Source organism: Diadema antillarum, unplaced genomic scaffold (genome assembly GCF_040938485.1).
Source record: "Diadema antillarum isolate AM-2024a unplaced genomic scaffold, OU_Dant_1.0 scf00000095, whole genome shotgun sequence".
In the NCBI taxonomy this organism is placed as follows: domain Eukaryota; kingdom Metazoa; phylum Echinodermata; class Echinoidea; order Diadematoida; family Diadematidae; genus Diadema; species Diadema antillarum.
The window spans coordinates 2,845,578-2,867,811 of NW_027270984.1; the positions used below are offsets into that span (position 1 = coordinate 2,845,578).

Sequence of the window (22,234 nt, forward strand, 5' to 3'; positions counted from 1 at the left end):
GTATTCCAAAGGATTCTTCAACTACAGAACTTTTATGACACGATAACTGCATAGGCTGTGCAAAAATCCACTCAGTATCAACATTGTGTATGTAATACATCTACAAACAAGGCTATACAATTTTCAAGAGTATCTCTGTATCTTTAAATTCTTGAAACTATGTTGAGTGTAATTTTCCATAGGATGAGTCGTGTTATGAGTTGTGCAGGGATCAAAAAAAAAGAGGAGGAAGTTACATAAGTAGGCATTATCATGGTTCTCGTCATATTATGTTTTTTGTATGTTAATTTCACGTTTTACCCATATGATAATATAATTTTTGATTAGATTAGAATGTCAATAAAGCGATAGTGCCTCACGATACTGCCTCACAGTGTAGGTACCCCTATAGAGTGCCTCAGTTAGATTCATTCATGCACTTCGGAGAGCCAAGTAGTGAAACGTGAGTTTTAAGGTTTTGGCTCCAACCACGTATCACAAAAACAAACAATTACTTCTACTGTTCCAAGTTCATTCTAAAGACGAAGCTACGTCTTTAGTTGACGATATCAATTTGGGTCTTCCCCACCCCCTCCTAGCAGCCACGGACTGTCCTGTACCAACGTGATCAAATACAGCAAGCTGGTAGTTACACAGTTTGTGCCTAGGATAAGAATGGTTAAAAGCGAAGTTATTATGGCTTTCTTTCCATCCCTCCTTTCTTGGTTCCTTTGCTTTTGAAATACAATTTCTGTAATTAGAATTTTTTTGATTACATATTAGAGCACTACCAATATTCCTTTGAAAGGTAAAATTTAATTTTTGATCTTTAATTGTGAGCAAAATGTTGTCCAAGAAAATCTGAAAGGAGAATGAGATAGTAGATTACTTTGGGGTCGTTTTTGGACATGTATGCACCAACAACGAATTGGGTTTGTAAAAAGTTTGCCTGTTGCTAATTGAGCCTCAGTACACGTAGGGTATGAGACGGCAGGGCACTTTAGCCATGTACTGCTCCCAGGCCTTGCCGTACTTGGCGTGGCAGCGGTCCTCATCACGCCGGCACCGGTGGATCAGGAGGATGGTCATAAAGACCAGGTAGTAGTACGGGAAGAGATGAGTGACGCCACACGAGAGGCACCAGGCCGCAGCCTGCATCAGGTCCCCGGTGTAGTTCATGTGCCGCGTGATGCCCCACCAGCCGGAGAGCAGCAGCTTGCTGCGCCGCTCCTTCCCGTCGCCGCTCGTGTACGTGGCGTCGATGTACTTGGGCAGGGCGCCCCAGATCGGCGCCTGCCCGTTGGTGCGCCGGAAGTAATCCTTCTGGCGGTTGACCGACCGGAAGATGTAATATCCGGAGGTTCCTAGCAGCAGGACCATGGTGAAGACAGGCCAGGACAGCTCCACTGGGTTTACTACGAGGTAGAAAGCCTGCCAAAACGGAAAAGAGGAAGGGGAATAGAGTTAACAAAGCACATGGTTATATCGAGTGGCAGATAGCTTTACATAAAAAATGCCATACCCTCTTCAGAAACAAACCGAACAGAACCATCACAACCGCCACAGAGTAGTCACCAATAAACTCATCAACAAATGATTGCATTCATAGACATGAGCCCGTATTAGCCAAACATGTCTTGCTTTTTTCCCTCTTTTTCTTTAAATTGGACGTTTTCATAGCAAGGTCACGAGCAAAATGACTGGAAATCTGCTTCTAAAATGACTAGTGCTGGTTCTGACAGGATATGCCGTCAACGGACAGACACTCTGCAGAGGTGAGCACCTTTATGAGGGGCTAGGGTGCAAAGCAAAATGAGAATGCTACGTTTTGCTTTATCTTGTCTTTTAGAGTTATTTTGCATTGTCACCTATTTGATAGTGATACCCCGTGATGCTAGCTGGGGTAATGTCGGTTTTGGTCGGGGTGGTGGCGGTGGTAGTAGTAATAGTAATGGAGGTTGTTTTCACTTTAGCTCGTGAAGCACGTTACCTGCAGAGTGTACATGAATGGGAGGTAGACCATGTCACCCCAGGCCAGGTACCAGCCGAAGTGGTCGTGGTGCATATCAATGGTGTGGAGGTACCACGCCTCGTTCCAGAAGAAGTCGACCACGTAGATGGCCTCGAGGGCGTTCACCAGGACCATGGAGTTGGTAACTTGGCCGTGCAGCTGGTACTGCTTGCATGCCATCGAGAAGTTGATGATGGTCCACGCCACGATGCCGGGCCGGCCGTTGAAGAAGAGCTGGCGTGATGATGCAAATACAAAATGATACAGTCAACAATAATGTATCACAGATATCCATGAGCCTTGCCCTACAAAGAGGATTGGTGTTCGACATAAATAAATAAGTTCTGAGTTATCAATATGTCTGTAATTGCCTAATTACATGGTAATTTGGTAAAATGCTATGATTTGAAAGATCACCAAACAATCAAATTGTCCGGATGTTAAGTGGAATTGGAAGTCCCGCTTCATACAGACATACACGTAATCAATTAGAAGTGATTGGTTGCTATTTAGCCGTTGCTGTAACGACAATTAGCTGTCGAGTGCCCTTGTTGTGAAGTGTGCATAAAGCCTACCACATACTACATGATCCCTGCTGGTTGCACGACTATGGAGGCAAGCCGGGTCGCATGTCGTGCGACACGACAAGGCACACTATGCGATCAGACCATAGCTAGTCTTACGACTGTACCGGCGTCTGTATATCGTAGCGTGATTGGCTGAAAGTTCCACGACCGGTCGTAAAATTCGACATGTCAAATCTTCAAGACTGGCATTGCCAGGTCGTACGACCGGCGAATCGTGGCAAAGTTGTGTAGTGTGTGGCAGGGTTGAATAGGAAGTTAACGAACGACGTAACACTCGTATGTTTTGGCAAGCAGTGCATCATCGATAAGGGTTTACAGAATGTATGGAAGAATCACAACTCGGTGCGGACGTTATTGGTTACCTTGAAGTCAAACATCTTTCCGATGCGCGGGTTGAACTCGATGCCCATCATGTAGTCATAGAAAATATTGCCGGTGAAGACCCGGTCAGGTGCGTGAGTGGGGAAGAAGTAGGCCTAAAAGGTAGAGAGATCATTGAGAATTTAGAACATAAAAAGTTTTAAGAGTATCATAATCACTAGTAGAAGTAGCCATGGTAGTGGTGGTGGTAGTAATAGTAGAAGTAGTAGTAGCAGCAGCAGCAGTAATAGCAGAGGCATCTTTATTATTATCTTTCCCGTGCTTGTCTGCTTCGTAATCAAAATAATACCAACGTTACATATTCAATGGAGGGTTGTAGAGGCTTTTCGATTTCCTGGGTTTGTGCGACAAAACTATACAGGTGATCTATATCACGAATGTAACGGGAAGCCGGTAAGGAGCTGAAGGGGTTACAACGTTAAAAAACAGAAACGATAGACCTTTTCTCTTCTAGTCAAAGACATTGTTACTGATGATTCTATAAAAGCTTATTCGGTCGCTATTTCTCTTTCAGTCCAATGGCTGGCCCCAAACCCGCAATCGCTAACCTTGACGATAGCGTAGACGGCCACCGACACGCCGATGAGGTTGGCGGTCCATAAGAGCCCGCCGCGGTAGTCGAACACGATACCAGGCGAGAACCAGTTGAAGTAAAGCGCGTTGGCCACGAAGAGCGCGTTGCTGATGAACCAAGCCTGCAGGCCGTTGATGTTGTACGGATTTTGGATGCCAGAGGGCGTCACAGCACCAAGCTGCATTCCTCCCACGTAGCCCGGAATGAAAAGGTGGAAGAGATCAGGCAGGTAGAACAGGACGACCTGTAGAGGGCGTGAGAAAAAAAAATATAAATGATAATAATAATAGATATAAAAAAATAATTGATATTTGCATTTTACTAAACAGAACAACGCGAAGAAATCTTGTTGACACGTAAACATTGGGCAAGTCACAGACTCTTAAGCACACATTTATTGATATCTTGAGGCATCAGATGAAATATATCACAATCTTTCTTCAGTGATAATCGACATAGTCATTAAACTGTATTATAAACGCATACAACTGCAGTACGATCGTATCATCGAAGTGCCCAGACAAACTAAGATACCAAGGAAAATACCAGGATTATTACATTTATCATAATTATTATCTCATTCAATTTACAATACTTTTGGTTACAAATATCGAATTTAGTTATTACACGTGGAATCCAAACGAAGTGTAACACCTTCTTCTTCTTTAGAGGCCATATGAGATGCCACGTTACGTATAACCACTCTTATAGTGCAAACCGACCGTGGTTGCGTTGAGAAAAAAAGAAAAGAAAATCAAGGAAAAGAAAATATCTACATATCAGGAAAGGTAAGTAAAAGTACAAAAGATACTGACATCTTGGGAGACTCTGATTTGATTCGCTTTCTTCTTCAGAGCAACTTGATCACAGAGGTGAATTCTTTCTTAAATGACCCCCGGCCGCCCCCTCCCCCCACTAATAATGATAATGATAGTAATAATAATGATAATAATGATGATGATGATGATAATAATAATAATAATAATGATAATAATGATAATAATAATAATAACAACAACAACAACAACAACAATAATAACTAGAGATTGTAATTTGTCATCACTGACAAATTAAGGTGATCCGATTTTTTTTTAATCAATGATTCGAGTCCTGATCGTAATAGGCATGACAATACAAGTTTCATCTGTGTTTAGAGACATTGGCCGTGTGAGGTTTGGATTCTCATTTAGAAAAGGGAGTCATATCTGCCATCTTTGGTACCAATTCTGTATACACTGAATAACGAAGATACAGCAACGAATACATATGACCTTTGACCCACCTTTACACTCCCAAGATGGCATCTGAGGAAAAAGTGGTTATTTTGTGAAATGATTCTTGCGACATCGTCTATATCCGTGTGCAAAATATGGCAAAGATAGGACAGGTATTCACCAAGATGCAAAATGCAAAGTCTTAGGTACAACATAAAATCTGGGAGAAATTCACCGAAGGGTAAGTGAGAGCTAGTGCTCGATAAAGAAAAGCATGTCGATTTTCACATTAAAAAAAATCCCTCCCATAGAGATAACACGTCATAACGAAAATACAGAAAGAAGTACATATGACCTTTGACCTCACTTTGCACACCCAAGATGGCGTCTGAGCAAAAAGTGGTTATTTTGTGAAATGATCCTTGTTACATGGTCTTTGTGTGTGCAAAATATGGGAAAGATAGGACATGTATTCACCAAGACACAGGATGACACATTTATGACCTTTGACCCTAATTTACATACCCAAGATGGTGTCTGATCAAGTAGTTGTTATTTTATGAAATAATGTACGTGACATGAACTAAACATGTGCAAAATATGGGATTGATAGCCATTGTTGTTGTTCATCTATTGCACAGAAAGTAGTAGAAAGAAAGAAAAATAAAGAAAAAAATATGTTATTTTATAGAAATTTGAAGGAGAAGCATAAAAAAATCAGAAAAAGATAAAGTTAGGAAGGGAGATTAAGACTAACTAAAGAAAAAGAAGAAAAAAAGTGTTTAAAAAAATGAAAAAAAATATTGGCAGGGGTGAGCCTCGAACCAGGGACCTTAGGATTACGAGTCGGATGCGCTATGCAATGACCTATTTCATGCTCCATAGGCCCTGTGTATTAAGCAAAATGACGCTGCATCGAAGCCACATGCAAGTTTTCAACCAAGTTTTTCGATGTGATACCAACGATGTATGAAAAAATGGAGGTCACACTTACGATAGCCCAAAGTCTCAACTACAACATACTAAAATCTGGGAGAAATTCACCGAAGCATAGGTGAACTAGTGCTCGAAAAAGAGAGTCATGTCAATTTTCACTGCCAGAAAAACTGCTCTCCCATAGAGATAACACGTAAACTGGTCAAATTTTACAAGGATACTTTCAATCCATTTTTACGAGGTGATGACGTTATCCAATCAAAATGTTGTTATTACATTGATGAAAGAACATTTCATAAGCTACAACATACTGAAATCTGGGTGAAAATTGGCGAAATTTAAGTGATATACGCTCGAGTGAATTTGAAATTTGATGACGTCATTTGGAAAATTTACTTTGTTTACTTTATTAAGAAATTTGATATCTTTTAATCATTTTTTCAGTATCGCCAACCCATGAAATGACATGTACAACTCATCAGCTTTCAGAATATGTCAAGAAAATGGGGGGTCACCGTCCATCCTGACGAGTAAAATCCGATTTAAAATTGGCGGTTTTTTGGCATAGTTGCACAGTGTATCCCCATTGACGCACGCGCGGAATTTTGAATTTGACGGGCCCGTATGACGTCATATTGAGTCGGATCGACTTGAAACTTGATAGAAATATTCCTTGACATTGTGGACATCCGATCCGTGTGAATAAACTGAAAATTTCTATTGCATATGAGCTGTGCGTGCGTATATGCGCGCGCGCGTACGCGTCCGTCCGATTTTTTCAATTTTTCAAAAAATGCTCCAAATGGTCTGAAACGTGTGCAAAAAAAATTTGAGCTCGATTTGAGCATACAAATATTTCAACGCGCGCGTACGCGCACGTACCAAGAGAAAATGTGAATTTTGAGAATATGAGTAGAATGCGCATAACTTGAAATATATGTGACGTAAATTTCATTGAAAAACTTCATTCCATTAATGAGATATGATTGAGAATGTGTTTTCATATAATGACGTCATAGTGACGTCACGGTCGACTGATCACTTTGATTTCAATTCGATTGCCGTCTTTGGGACACGATACATACATGGTATAAGTTTGAACTTGATAGGCAGAGTACTTTCTGAGCTAACCTCTGCACAACTTTTGGGGAGAAATAAAGAAAGAAGAAGAAGAAGAAAGAATCCGTACAGATACAATAGGTGATCCGAGAGGATACTCGGATCACCTAATAATAATAATAATAATAATAATAATAATAATAATAATAATAATAATAATAATAATAATAATCCACTATGATTATTATTATTATCATAAAAAGTAATAAAATGATTTGTTTAAGTATATAACGAAATATACGTTCCCTCTGCGTTTCAAAGATATCAAACGTTCTCAAATACTTGAGATGATACAGAAACGTTACTTTAACAAAAATTTGCGCACCGCACTCACAAGATATTTCATTTAATATCTTCTAACCATATAACTGTCGCACACTATCTATTGTGGGTTGTGATATTCTATGTGCTGCAGTGGTGCACCTAGCATATAATACACATACAGACCACTCAAAGGGAGCTAGAAACAGTCGGTACTGTTATACCAAGGAGCTTCACTGAAGCTCCTTTGTTAAACTCGTCTAGGAATGCTTATACGGAATCACATAGCAGCGGTATACAGGATTTAGCATTATGGTCATACCAAGGAGTGGTCGCAAACCTCGGGGAGTGTTATCGCATGACTGGAGGTATTGTGTTGGTATTGTGTTCAGCTATAACAGTGGTCGTAGAGAAAAAGAAAATAACAGTCTTCTCGCCTAGAGACATTGCAACACCAACAGGACGAATCTGCACTGTGAAGAGGCAGTTTCCCCTGCAGTTTGGGCATAATCCGATCCCTACAAACCCCCTCAGTGTCACGTGATGAGTGCATTCCTCTATTCTCACGTCCCTAATACACACTGTACTATCATATCGATTGCCTTGTCACGTAATTCTAACGGATATAGATTATAATGACATACATGTAGTTTTCTATAAGCGGTGGAGAACAAAACTAACCCGACCTATCAAGTCATCATGTCGTATTGTATAAGGATACCGACACATTCGAAACCATGTACGACTTATTTGCCTCTTGTTGAGCTTTGTAGCTCAGATAGTAACCTGATCGGCTGCTTTCTGATATTGGCAAAACCAATATCATTATCACTCAATATCAGGAACACTTTCCCTTTAAAACGTCGAGACATATATAATATGAAGCGGGATTCGAGGTCTTTATACGGAAGTCGTTGGAGCCGAAAGGTTCATTGGACGTCAACGGAAACGCAATGTCGTGTTTTGTTGTTGTTGTTGTTGTTGTTTGATGTTGTTGTTGGTGGTTTTTTTTTTCTTGAGGGGTCTGATTTTCCGCGAGAAGCTCTGCACGCATGATGAACTCGTCTACTCTTTTTTCTTGTCCTGTAATTAGATGTCTGCCTTAGCAGTGCAGAGTTGCATGTCATGTCCTTAGTTGGGTTTCTACGGTGGTAGTCTTCATTTTCTTCTAGCTGAAGAGCTCGTGCATATACTTTAGGGAGAACAACAACGGAGATTGTCGGGTTTCCCTTTTATAATAGGATGTAAGGGATTTCAAATCTTAAGTCTTAGGTTGCTTTCAATATAATCATCTTGTTTAAAACATACCCGAATCAGCAATAACCGAACAACATGGAATAATAGGTTCCAGCTCTGTTTCGGATACCACTATCTGTTCAGCGATCACTAGAGGGCAGTAGTGGAGTTTACCAGAAGTTGTGCCTATAATCTCCAAACGTTTCATTCGTAGATCAAGACAAATGTAGTAGCAGGCAAACTGTACATTCTCCTTGAAATACTATTACGGCAGGTCATGAAAAATAAAACTTCGAGACGACAGAAAATACATACGTGAAGGGAAAATTTCGCAAAGCACAATTTTAATGCCGATTCAACGAAAGCAGAAAAGAAGAGGTTAAATAATGAAAGTTTGAAGAAAAACAGAAAATCCGTGTGAGAGTCACGGATTTGTGTGTGTGTGTGTGTGTGTGTGGTGTGTGAGTTGTGTTTTGTTATCTTTTTTTTTTCCTTTCAATTCCGCGCTGTGCCGTTCTCACCAGCGCAGTACGTAATGTCTTCCAAGTAGAATGGTGAACAGGACCAATGAGGGACTTTGCTGAACCAACTAGAGGCAGTAACATTATCTTAACGATAAATACAAACATTGCATGTATTTGCAAATACGTTTTCCTATACGTCATCAACTGTCACCGGAGTCCACACTGCAGCAGATTAAAAGGTAAAGAAATCTACTGTAAATTTGTTTTTGCCGGGGTATTCAGGGTTCACCTTTGTCTTATGTTAAGCCAACATCTGTAGTTCATCTATTCTATGCCGGCAGAGATCTATTTAGTTTCTTGATATAAACCCCTATAACAACACGTCTCTGGGAAATTCTAGTGATATCAAAACTCATTCTAAAAAATAAAAAACAATAAAAAAATCTAGTGATATCAATACTCATTATCCAACAAACAAACAAACAAAAATATTGGTATAATGTGCATTCAACGGCAACAATCACAACGAAGCCAAACAGTGAAACCAGAACTCAATATCTATCATCAGTGGCGGATCCAGAGAAGAGCGCAACCGGCGCACGCCCCCCCCCCACCCCTTTATTTGTCGTTAAAAACAAAAGAAATAAAAAGAAAAAAAATGAAATGAAACCCGGAAGTGGCACCAGAAATATTACTCACGCCCCCCCCCCCCCCCCCCCCGCTTTACAGAATTCCTGGATCCGCCCCTGATCATAATTATATGACAGAAATCTGAACAGGTGTATTGCACTGTTTATGTACGATATATCGGCTGTCAATGCACGTATTTTATAGCGCCGGAGGAATCACGCCGAATATAGCTTGATGGCAAGTTCTATTCCCTAAATTAACCCCGTCTGTGCAAATGGGTCAAATGTGCACAAATTTTACACACAATTCTATGGAGAGGAAATGAACGTGGCAAAAAAAGGGTTAAGTAGGTCTACTCTGTCCACATGGACAGCTATAGAAAAAAAAAAGACACAAGAAGAGATGTATGTGTAATGAAAATTGTGCAATTGTAGAAACTAGCTATAATGAATATCATATTTGTATGAATAATATGCTTGATTAAATTGATTTAAAGAATTGTAAATGATGCCATACAGAGAATAAATAAATCAAATGAAATCAAATCAAAACTGAACAATCAAATTTGAATTCGCAACGCAATATCAATAACAAACACACACACACACACACACACACACACACACACACCTACAATACACAAAGAAATAACGTGTGAACAACTCAGATTTTCCTGGATTCGATTTGAAAAGGTTGAGGGAGAGAGGGAAGAAAGGTAAGGACAACAGGAAGGCGGGACACCGTGGGAGCAACTTTTTCTAAGTCAATACACTTGCAATACGTATTTGAACAGACGTAATATAATTTTCACTGCACCGAGTGTCAGACAAAGTCCATGGGTACTCCCTGGCCCTCTCCGTAGCATTTTCTGACTCAATTCGCAAACTTCGGACTTTCATCAAAGTTTGTTGACCTTGCACGCATTATGCCTGTCACACTTTATGTAGTGGATTTTACCACTTGGAATACAACGGATTGTATAATGGAGCAAGTAACTTGCTATGAAAGAGAGTGTGACCTTCCGCATTGTTCCCCATACGCCCTACCAGTAGTTCTTAGGTGTTACTAATGCAAAGACAAAACAACTCACTGGTGAGAGTATTACGTGATTTTATTTTCAAGAAAGAAAATTTGAAGACTAGCCCTGAACTCTTGACACGGTACAGCGCAATAGGGATGGAACATAAGCCCTTCTTCCTCTAGCATCCATGCAGATTAACACATTCCTATTTCTTGTCTTTCCCCTTGCCTTTGATAGAGACACATGAGTTGGTAACATTAGCTCCCCCCACCCCCCCCCCACCCCCACCCCCCCCCCCCCCTCCGCTTGACATTAGAGAGTGTCGAGTGACGTCGGGTGAGGGCACCTACCTTAGGCTAGGAATGTGAGGCTCAACGATATCGCATTTCAAGTACGAGACTTCGCAACAGTGCCGTTTATCATCATTTGCAACATTCAACATATATTTCAATGGGAAAAAAGTCAATAAAAATGCCACCGTTACAGTTAAATTCCACATTTAGGAAAAGCAACGACAAAGGGTGCTATTAAACCTTTTACAGCTCATGTCGGGCCAAAAGCATTATGTAAGTTGACACTGCAAACAGTAACACAAACTCTACGTACGAAGACGAGGCGAATTAGTTTGCTGATGAATTTTAATGTATTAGCACTTCCAAGACGAAAGTGTACTACTAAGGCGTTTCTGCTTCACGGCATCGTACTAGTAATTGAGATAACAACACTACTATGATATCCAATGATGCACCCAAATAACCAGAAACTACGTCTTTGGACCGTTTCACTGCGATCGCAAGAACGTTTACGTGTATTGTGCCATTATACAACAGCATGTAGTGCTTTTGTTTTGTTCTACTTTTTAACGCATTCCTTCACTTACATAAGTGAGGGCAATTGTTGTGATGCTGTCGCTAAAGCTGCGGATTTTCTAATAATAGCTTTAAGTACAAAAGCTAGCCGGCTATAATAGTGAATAAGGAGAGATTCTCCCACTGATAATGGGAGCGGAACCACGTGCAAATCCGAGGCGGAAAACAGGGATCACAGTTTGGAGCATGCCAGGAGATTCGCAAAGTACCATGTAATGGTCACTTCCGCCCATCAAGACACCGGCATCTTCCTACACGGTGGTTAGTTGATAAGATATCTTGTCATAGAATCCTGTAAGATACTCTATTCCATTGCTACTTTGTTCACGAACCGTTCAAAACCGATAAAAACACTATATCCCGTCTGACCACGATCCGATGTTCTAGTTCTTCCACATAAAGGAGAACTACAGTAGGAAGACATGCCGAAACATCATGAGGAAGGCTCCCAAGAGAACCGAAGTCATGGGCCCCAACAGACTATGTAAAGCCTTGTGAGGATATTACCCTATCAGATAATTCGGTACTACGGATATCCGGTGGAAGTCAGATGCTCCTAATAGCATCTGCCTGAAAGGTTATCCAGACGTCAACGTGAGGTGCAACGGCGATTCTTCACACTAATTTTATATGTAGGAAATGTCTATTAAGAATGTATGGAGGATTGTTTCGAGTCTTATTGGACAGAAACCGTGTGTGTCTGTCTGTCTGTCTGCCTGTGTCTTCGTCTTTGTCTGAGTGTGTCCGTGTCTGTCTGGGTGTGAGTGTTTAAATTATACTATATGATATTATGTACAGTGAGTTGACTGTTGTATTCAAATTCTTTATATATTTTTTCCCCCGGAAAATCTGACGAAAGGAATTTCACGAGCCATATCAATTCACAGATTCTTAGATATCATTTCGATTATAGGGTCCGGCCTGAATGCGGGTTGCAACGAGGACAAAAGTCGAACAAGCTTACTGCTTGTAAAACGACGATCGTTCTTCCGAAGATATGCATAAATTAATTTGAATGTTAGTAAACCAATCTAAAGCAATTTTCCAGATCGGGGGGGGGGGGGGCAGCACAGGAAATATATTATTTCACAGGCCTATTTTCTCAAGAAAATCATTGAAAAGCTTCAAAGGGGAGGAGGGAATGCATAAATATGAATATATTAGTGATTTCGCATTATGACGTCGACGTGGCGTGTCTCACCTGAAAGCCGACCCAGAGAAAACCAATGGTCGCCACGTCCCACGTGAGAGCGGGAACCTGCTCCCACAGCTGGGCCAGCGTCAGCGCGCCTTTGCGCATCTCGAGGAGGGGAGAGGTCAGTGCGCAGTCGTAGTGCGTGCAGGCGACGTGGAAGTAGACGACGAGGAGCGGGATGAGTGTGAGGAGGGCCAGCACGCCTATCGTAGTGAATACATCGACCTCCCTACGTTGTGGAAAGACAAAAGAAATATATACATAGGGCCAATATACATACATACATACATACACAAATACATCGTACAAACATGCATACATTGTACATCATACAAACATACATACATATACATACATGTACACATACTGTAATATTCATAACTACGACAAAAATAATTGTACATACCTGATACCTGCAGTACAGTTTGAAACACACACACACACATAATTATACACATTATGCTGAGAGATAATATCCCTTTGTATTCTTTGTACTCTGTGTATTTGATTATTAGTGTATCTATCCTTAATTTCATCTTTCCATATGTTATTATACCATGGAGCTCCAAAATATATATAAAGAGATGAAATAAAGGAATAGATGAAATTAAGTACGAATGATTAAACCCACAGCTTGAAAAGCTCAGGGACCCTTCACTTTATGTCGGTAGATCAACTTAAAGCTAACGAGATTTGTGACAGGGAAACCGTATGGCTTGTACACAAACATATTATTGATGTCAAATTTGAGCACGCCAGATTGTTTGAATAATGTCGAGATATTGTGCTGGCCATTTTAATGGGTGAAGCCGATTTATTACAAAACATACAGGAAAGTCTTCCATTATCACGTCCACGTTCTGTTTTGCATTAAAACTCTTGACGGCTTCACTCATACAAATAATCGTGTTGTATATGTGTCAGCTCATCATGCACGAAATTAACACCAATTAAGTAGTAGATTGAGCTTGTACGTTATTGCGACAATGCCTTATTTGCCTTAAGGTTCACATTTTCCTCAGTAAACGTTTAAAGAGGCAATTAGGGATGTTGAAATCGTGCTCTCGGGCAGTAGCATTTGAGTGTTGAGGTGCACAAAAAACAAACAATACAATGAGATTATTTGATCGCGACTGTTTGAAATTTCTGGAGATGCAATGGAAGAAGGTATTTGGGAGCTTCTGTGAGTCATCGGCAGGGGGCGTCTTCAACTGGAAGGGCGCCACGGAAGATCCATCACACAACCATGGTCTCAAGGGGGACAGTTGCTGTCCATATTAGGGCAGGCATGAATGTGTCCACGAAAGCGAGCTACACTCTTTAGGAAAAGACGCTCTCTCACATCAACGGAATGGGATTGATGCCCGGTGATCTTTGTGACTGTCAATGTAGGGCTATGATGTACAGGCGCAAAATACGCTTGATGAAGAATTACTCCAACTTAACTGGTGACAGTGAAGAGTGATGAAACTCCCAAGCACACCACACCATGTTGGAGAAATCCTTGGAGTTGCAGCTGGCTTCATTAAAATAAAGAAGAAGAAGAAGAAGAAGAAGAAGAAGAAGAAGAAGACGACGACGACGACGATGACGAAGTAGTAGTAGTAGTGGTGGTAATAGTACAAGTAGCAGCAGTAGTAGTTGTTGTTGTTGTTGATGATGATGATGTTGCTGTTGTTGTTGTTGTTTTGTTTTTGTTTTTGTTGTTGTAGTAATTTTCTGTCTGCCCCATCAAGCCCATCAAGCAAAAGCAAATCTCACCACGCCCTGCCCCATTGTCCAGGCTTGGTCTTCGACGCCGAGCCGTTGGCCTCGGGCTGGACGATCTCCTCGGTAGACACCTGTTTGGCCTGTGACCTCGTCGTCGGCCTGGAATAAGGAGACGGCTCCGTCATCGTAATCCCTGAAAAGATACGAGACGCACAAACATTTAATGAGCGTGACTCTACTACAATAATCATAATTATTATTATAACATGATATTGTTATGCAAACAAGCTAGCATAAGAGAGAGGGGAAACGCGCACACTAACATCAGATAATGCAAGAATGCATTAGAAGTGGCAAAATGTAAACAAGCATGATTACGATCCTTGACTCCAGACCTCATCGCCAAAGGGGTTAGTGAAGAAGTATGTAATACAAAAATATCAACGAGGGCCGGTGAATGTCAAATACTGAGTTCTCATCAGGTCTTGGAGTAAGAATCAACATGCCCTGGAGCAGCATATCTGCCTCGGACGTGATTGGTCAAAATTTGGACCAAAACTACCTACAGAAGGGAGGAAGAACAAGGGAAAATCGTTTGTATAGAGGCATTCAGATCTTCTCTCAACAAAGTCATTATACAATGTAGTTTGGGAGAGCCGTTCTACAGACTTATATTGACCCACCCTCCTCTATAGCCGGTCTTTCCACCATGGATTTAAATTGCCCTGATCATACAAAGTTAATGTTTGTAGTCGACGACTTATCCCAGACCGCTCAGCTGAAATCTCTGCGAACTAATCCTAAAATGCACCATCAGGCAGACACACCACCTCCTACGCCAAAACCTTGGTCTATTAGTATGTTGTAACACTCACATCTTGATCAGTTTCATAAATGGCAAAGGTCTGAACGCCAGGGTCTCACAGTGACACAAAGTTGACTGTATCAAAAGTTCAGTTCATGTTTATGTCATTCTGTTCTTTATTGAAGAAGGGAGGAAACTTCAAATAGTTTGTCTTCACAGGCTATGCCTCAAACGATGGCACGCTTGATTCCCCCCTTTCGATCGCAAGGTCTCTAAGAATAGTGTCGACATTAACAAACATCGTAGAATAAGAGGGAAAAGGGATAACAATGTCGTGAAAATTAATATAAATGTTCCCTCCCCCGCATCGAACCAGACAAGGCGTTGGCAGCATGCTTTGCAGTGAACCACTCGCAAGACAAGTCCTTTGTCAACTACGTACAATCAGGGATCCCACGAAATAGAATGCAGTCGTCAGACGTGTTTATTCAGCTCGTACCATTTAGAGAGATACTGTCAATGACGTATACATATTACGCGTCCGAACCAATTATTGTGCGAAGAGTTGATATTGCTCTCATACAAACACGAGTTACTACTATATATCATCATTCTGGTCATATTTGAAGGCCCTACAATGCTGATCGCCTATTTTCCACTTAAGTTGTTTTTTTTTTTTGGTGTGTGTTTTTCTCAACACAGCATTTAGTGTCAAGTTGACGAGAACATTGTTGTTGTTGTTGTTGTTGTTTTTATTTCCGTCTTCATATAAAAATACACACATTACATACATTGCATATACTTACAGAAGAAACGGGGGATTGCCTGTTCAGTCATATTATCAAAATATGTCTGTTCTTCCACAGGGTCCCTAATTTACAGTACAATACAAGGATGATAAACACTGTATATACAAAACATAAGAAAAAAAATAATGAAAATCATTTACCGAACTGGTACAGTGAGAGTCAGCAATAATCAGAGATAGGTAGAGAAGAGCAGAGCAAGGAAAAGAAAAAGAGGAGGAGAACAAACTTACAAAAGAAAAGGCAAGACTCATATACCCCCCTCCCCCTAAAAAAAAAAAAAAAAACACACACACAAAAATGGCTGTTACATTTGGTACTCCATTGAGTCTTTTTTTTTTACCATAATACTCTATCTAAATAATCAGATAATAACATTTGAAAGGATCTTAAAGTTGATGCGTTACGAATTTCATTGGGCAATTGATTGTACATTGATACTCCCCTGTAAAAGAAAGTCCTTTTACAGTTATTCGAATTTGGCTTTGGAAGATTCAAATTCTGGTTTGAACGCAGTGAATAATTAAGAAATCTTCTAGAAATATTATCAGACATGTAATTGGGGAGAAAGTTCTGCAATATCTTATAAATCATCATACTCATATTCTTTTTATATCGGTATTCAAGAGATTCCCAGCCCAAAACATCATGAATATGTTGAGTAGATACAAAAGAATATGGATTTACTCTCATAATCATACGACCCGCTCTATTCTGTAGCTTTTGAAGGGCTGACAGAGAACCTTGTGGAGCGGAATACCAGATAACGTTTGCATAATCAAAATGTGGAAGAATCACAGATTTATATATCAAATTCAAATTTGATTCATTTACAACATGTCTTAATCTTCCAAGAAAACCAATCAATCTACAGATTTTTTGGCACATTTTATCTACATGAATATTCCATTTCAACTCAGCGTCGATATGAATTCCAAGATATTTTACCGTTTCAACATTTCGAATCTGGGTGTCTTTTATTTTTACATCTAGTGAATTACACCTTGAGAGCATACATTTCGTACCAAAAAGCATACTGACGGTCTTTGAATAATTCACCAAGAGTTTGTTCTGTGACATCCACTGATCAAAAACTTGCATTTCTTTGTTTAAAATGGACTCCAAGACTTTAATATCTTTGTTTGAGTAGTAAATGACTGTATCATCCGCATAAAGATGAACACGACATGACTGAAAAATGCGAGGCAGGTCATTAATGAAAACACAAAACAGTAGAGGGCCAAGAAGAGAGCCCTGGGGCACACCATGAGTTAAGTACATTTCATCAGACAATGCGTTGTTGACCTTAGTTACTATCCTCCTGCCCGTCAGATAACTCTTAAACCACTCAAGTGTACCTCCATTTATACCAATTCTCGACAACTTGTCTAACATTACATTGTGGTCGACAGTGTCGAACGCTTTCCGTAGGTCGACGAATATCGCCCCAGTATATTCACCTTCATCCATGGCCAAAAGCCATTCATCAGTAACCTTTACAAGGGCAGTTACAGTGGAATGATTTGCCCTGAATCCAGACTGAACCGGTGTTAAGACATTGTTCTCATTAAGATAGTGTGATAATTGTAACGAGACTATGCGCTCCAGTAATTTCGAGATACAAGGCAGCAGGGAAATTGGCCTGTAATTATCAGGGTTCGACTTATCTCCTTTTTTGTATATCGGAATTACCTTGGCTATTTTCCATGACTCTGTGACAACTCCTTCAATAATTGATTTATTTATCAAATACGTTATAGACTTATTCAATATATCAGCACATACTTTCAAAATCTCAACCGATATACCATCAATTCCAGTCGATTTTTTATTTTTCAGTTTGTAGATTTCGTTCATAACCTGAGCTTCAGATACAACTGCAAATGTGTCCATATTATCATAACATACGGATCCTGTAATGATATCTACTTCGGTGATGTCCGTTTTCTCCATCTGATGTTCATTTAACAAATTCATAGCAGCACTGGCAAAGTGTTCATTAAATTCGGAGGCTTTACTGTATGCATCGTCACAAGAGAGATGATGAGACGATGTGCCGTTATTTGGCAGAAAAGATTTTAAAACATTCCAGGATTCATTTCTTCCGGAACATTCAGACAATTTATTGATGTAATACTGTTTTTTCATTTTCCTTATAACATTAGTAACTTTATTTCTCAGCCGTCGATATTCCTTCCACAACTGTTCACTATTTTGTGTAATTGCTTTCTTCTTAACCTTGTCTCTTTCTCTCATCAATTCAAAAATCGATTCATTCAACCAAGGAGAGTATTTGTTACGCATACGCTTTGTCTTTATAGGCATGTGCTTGTTGGTGACCAGTAATACCTTTTCTTCCCATTTCTTAACAGCATCCTCCAAATTATAACAAGTTTCAATTTCATTCCAGTCTTGTTCCATGAGATCTTTACGAAATATATTCCAGTCAATATTTTTTGACTTTCTAAAGGTTACATAATTGTGGTCATGGGTGGTTAAACTATTTGTTTTCCAGATCAGATAATTCATGAAGTGATCGCCCATGCTTACCTCGAGAACATCTGAGGTCTTTATACAGTCAGTATTATTTGTCAACATATGATCAATTAGAGTGGCTGTCTCTACAGTAACTCTGGTGCATTTCGTACTATTTAATTGATAAAATCCATAAATACTATTTATCTGATTATATTTGCTTATATGTGAAGAAAAGGGTCCTTTATAAATATCAAAATTAGTATCACCCATGATAATTGAGTGACAGTTGAAATTTCCCATGAATGTTAATACAAGTTGTAAGTCTTCGTACGTATCTAAGACTGCACGTCCAGAATTAGGCAGTCTGTACCAATTCAAAAAAAGAATGGGTTGAGAATTTCTCAATTCGATCGAAATTAAGATAGCTTCCAACTCAAATAAAGACCGGTGTTCCAAGACTTTGTAACAAATGCTATTCCGAATATAAATGGCTACACCTCCACCATTTCGGTTTCGATCTTTTCTTATAATCGAGTAACCAGGGATTTCTATTTCACTGTCTCGAATCCCTTCCTCCAACCTGGTTTCATTGAGAGCGCAAACATAAACATCATTTTGCAGGATGATAGATTTCAACTCATCAAAATTTTTCATTATACTAACAACATTCAGTTGTATACATTTCAAACCTTTCTCACACAATGACTTGAATTTAAATTCACATCCATATAAACCGTTTCCATCTGTTACTCTTGGAGGTTTACGTTTTGTATTACTATTTGAATCATTAATGCATTTCTCATCATAAAAAGGTAATTGCTTCATCAAGCATTTTGGACACTTCCAGTCGAAAAACCGATCTGATAAATCATTGTAAACATTTAAAGGGATGCTTGCACATGAAATATGCACCCATTTTTCACAATGTGTACATAAAAGACCCTTTTGATTACTTTTGACACATTTAGAGCACAAGGTACATGGATATTTCTTGCCCATTAGCTACAAATTATAATAAGAGAAAAAAAAAAGAGAGAAAAACACACACATACACACACACACACACTCAGCAAGTATGGTATAACTATGTTGTACAATACTGAACAGGGGTTACCAAAAAGTCATAAACAGTGGAAAACGACTAAAAGTACAGCAATATTTAGCTGCATCAAATTTAAGACTGTGGTATAATGATGCACTCATATAACTAAGAAACTGGCAGTAGTCATATCAAGTTTAGGTCATTTTCGCACGTGATAACACGTTTGATCGTCTTGTTTCCTGAGGCTGGTATTAATGCTATGATTCTGCCATCAGACGGCCATGCTGCGAGAACCTTGGAGCACTGTTTTGTTTCTTGCAGAAGTTTCGCGTTTACTTTTGTTAGATCTTCCTCGATTGCGATTCTAGATCCCTTCAGCCGACGGCGTTGACCAATCACCTGCTTCCTCATGCGATACGACGCGAACTTAACAATTATGGGGCGTGGCTTCTGTTCTTTTCCTTTTGAGCTCCTTGTGACGCGGTTGTTTCCGGCGTTAGGCTCGGTCTGCCTTATCTTCCAATCCGGTGTGAGCGCTCTATGTCAAGCTTCTGGAGTGGGACATCAAGCCGGTCATTTACAAGTCTGCAGATGAGTTCATCGGTGTCCTCGTTGGCAGATTCCTCAACACGATTCTACTGAGAGCACCTCACATCCCTGGCATCGCCACGAATTTTGTCCAACGCAGCACCTCGTATTTTACGACTGAGTCGAGCTGTTTCTACTGAGCGATAAAATACGAGGTGATGCAACGGTGACGTGCAAATGCGGCGATTCCGGAAGTCAGGTATTTAAGTCACAGATTTGGGTCACGCGCGCACTGCCTGTTAATACGATCCGAACCCTGCCTGCTTTGCTACTACAACTGCGTCGGCTATTTTTTGATTAGCCATTTCTCTTCGTCTTCCCATCCAATATACCCCGAACTAACATACTGGTATTCTGCCACTGATTGATGAGAAATCTTTGGAGATCGAGGGTCCAGCTGAGATTTTCTCAAGGCTGCGACATACTAATGTGGTACTCTCGCGATTCGAGACAATATAAAATGAAATAACGCGGTGTAAAATCAAGTAATTGATGAGGGCTTAGTAATGCAATAAGTTAGGCGAACAATAGACGATGAATGCCACAATTCACATGTAACGTAACGTATAGGGCCTGTAACACATACAAAAGCGAGTTGGTACAAACAAAGCATGATGCGAACACGGTCGCTGTGTGTACACACGTATTTTGTACACATATATGTCGAAGGAGTGTGTGCGATGAACCGATTGAAAAAGCGCGGGGAGAAATTCTAGACGTCCGAACACCACGAATTTCGCTACCCGGTGTGTTTCTACTGAGAATCGTCCTTCGCGTCACCACGCATCGACCACCTCAATAGATGGACGACGGAGCACCTCGCATCAGCCGGCATCGGCCACTACCCGATCTGTTTCTACTGAGGAAAAATTCGAGGTGTCACCACGCATCGGCCGGTATCGGCCGGCATCGGCCGGCATCACCACACATCGGCTGGCATCACCTCGAATTATCGTCGCTCAGTAGAAACACGCTCTTAACAGTTTCTCCTCGAGTATTGTTCTTGTGCGTTCATTGTCCTCTGTAGGGCTGTTAAGGCATGGTGTTGAGTGTCGACCTCCTTTTTCAGGTGGTCTATTTCTTTGGACTTGTGGGCTATTGTGGTTTCTAGTTCCATTATTTTCGCCTCACTTCTTTCATTGCGATCGATTAGCTCTGCTAGCTCCTTTTGAATGCCTTCACGTACAGCTTTTCGAATTGCATCGAGGAATTTATCGCTTTTGATGAAGGCGTTGAGGGCATTTTCGATGTTGGCGGCCATGTTGTTTCGTTTGCAGTATTGGCAGTTTTAGAATGATGCAACCTTCTGAAAATTTGATGAATGAAGCACTCATACACATAAATCTAGGTTGCGGCAAGCATTGTTATTCTCACAATCGCTAATGTTGTCGATTTAAGGTTGGAAGAAGGCAGACATCATGACATTCTACGATTCACAGTTGGCTGTCATATTAAGCATATCGATGGTTCATATAGAGGATAATCAACACAAAATCATATCGATTGATGATTGTACTCACACTCTCAAACTGATGCGCTGGCTGAGCAAGAGTCGACCTATATTCATATCATGGCGAAAGAATCACATTCCTTTCGATATCTCGGTTTTGTACTGGTCACTGTCCGTTTTAATGTTTCACCGTATACGTGGTAGAGAGTCCGAGCCGTCACGTTTGGCAATATCACTAGTCAATTGATCCGGAAGGTGCGTATGGGACTGAGGGACTCCAATAGACAGCATTCAGTTAGCATTTGCTTGTGACGAAGACCTGATAAAAATACCCTCCAGGTCATCTATAATCCAGCTCATAACACCAAACGATGTTTCAATGTCAGCGAGATATTAGTGCATCGTCATATCCCAATAATGACTGAATCATCATCATCATCATCATCATCTCCAATTCTCTCTACGGCGATCTCCACGCACCATACTCGAAACAATCTTTGATAAAAATTCTTCATATGGTCATCCCATACCGCATTGTTTTAGTTAATTACCACTCAGTTGATAAAGGCATTATTTACCATTTGCAGATGAAATAATGAAATAAAAACCCAGCTTTAGTGCTTCGAAATAAAATTCTAAAATGTGAGGTAAGGATAGAAACATCTTATGTAAAAATTTTAATCAGGATAATCGATGTTCAGTATTGCTAAATGTACAAAATGTGAACAACGCTTATAATTAGATTCGTCAAACCACCTACAGTTATGGTTTATTGATAAAATAGTAATATTGCCTCATATTCTTTAGATCGATCGGCTTTATTGCGATTTTTTTTACATTTATATAGGATGTTTTGTGATACAACTGACCTACACATA

General features: G+C 40.2%; 1 protein-coding gene across 2 annotated transcripts in view; it reads right to left on the bottom strand.

The window, feature by feature from the left end:
• Nucleotides 1-902: 902 nt before the first annotated feature.
• The window catches only part of LOC139718479 (7-dehydrocholesterol reductase-like), a 42,229-nt gene continuing 20,897 nt past the window's right edge, over nucleotides 903-22,234 (bottom strand). For both annotated transcript variants that reach the window (XM_071629953.1, XM_071629951.1), the window contains exons 2-7: nucleotides 14,239-14,380; nucleotides 12,484-12,706; nucleotides 3,507-3,776; nucleotides 2,940-3,053; nucleotides 1,970-2,224; nucleotides 903-1,410 (exon numbers count right to left, since the gene is read on the bottom strand). In XM_071629953.1, the coding sequence (XP_071486054.1) occupies nucleotides 946-1,410; nucleotides 1,970-2,224; nucleotides 2,940-3,053; nucleotides 3,507-3,776; nucleotides 12,484-12,706; nucleotides 14,239-14,372 (1,461 nt within the window). In that variant the 5' untranslated portion in view covers nucleotides 14,373-14,380 and the 3' untranslated portion in view covers nucleotides 903-945. The remainder of the gene's footprint in view (nucleotides 1,411-1,969; nucleotides 2,225-2,939; nucleotides 3,054-3,506; nucleotides 3,777-12,483; nucleotides 12,707-14,238; nucleotides 14,381-22,234) is intronic.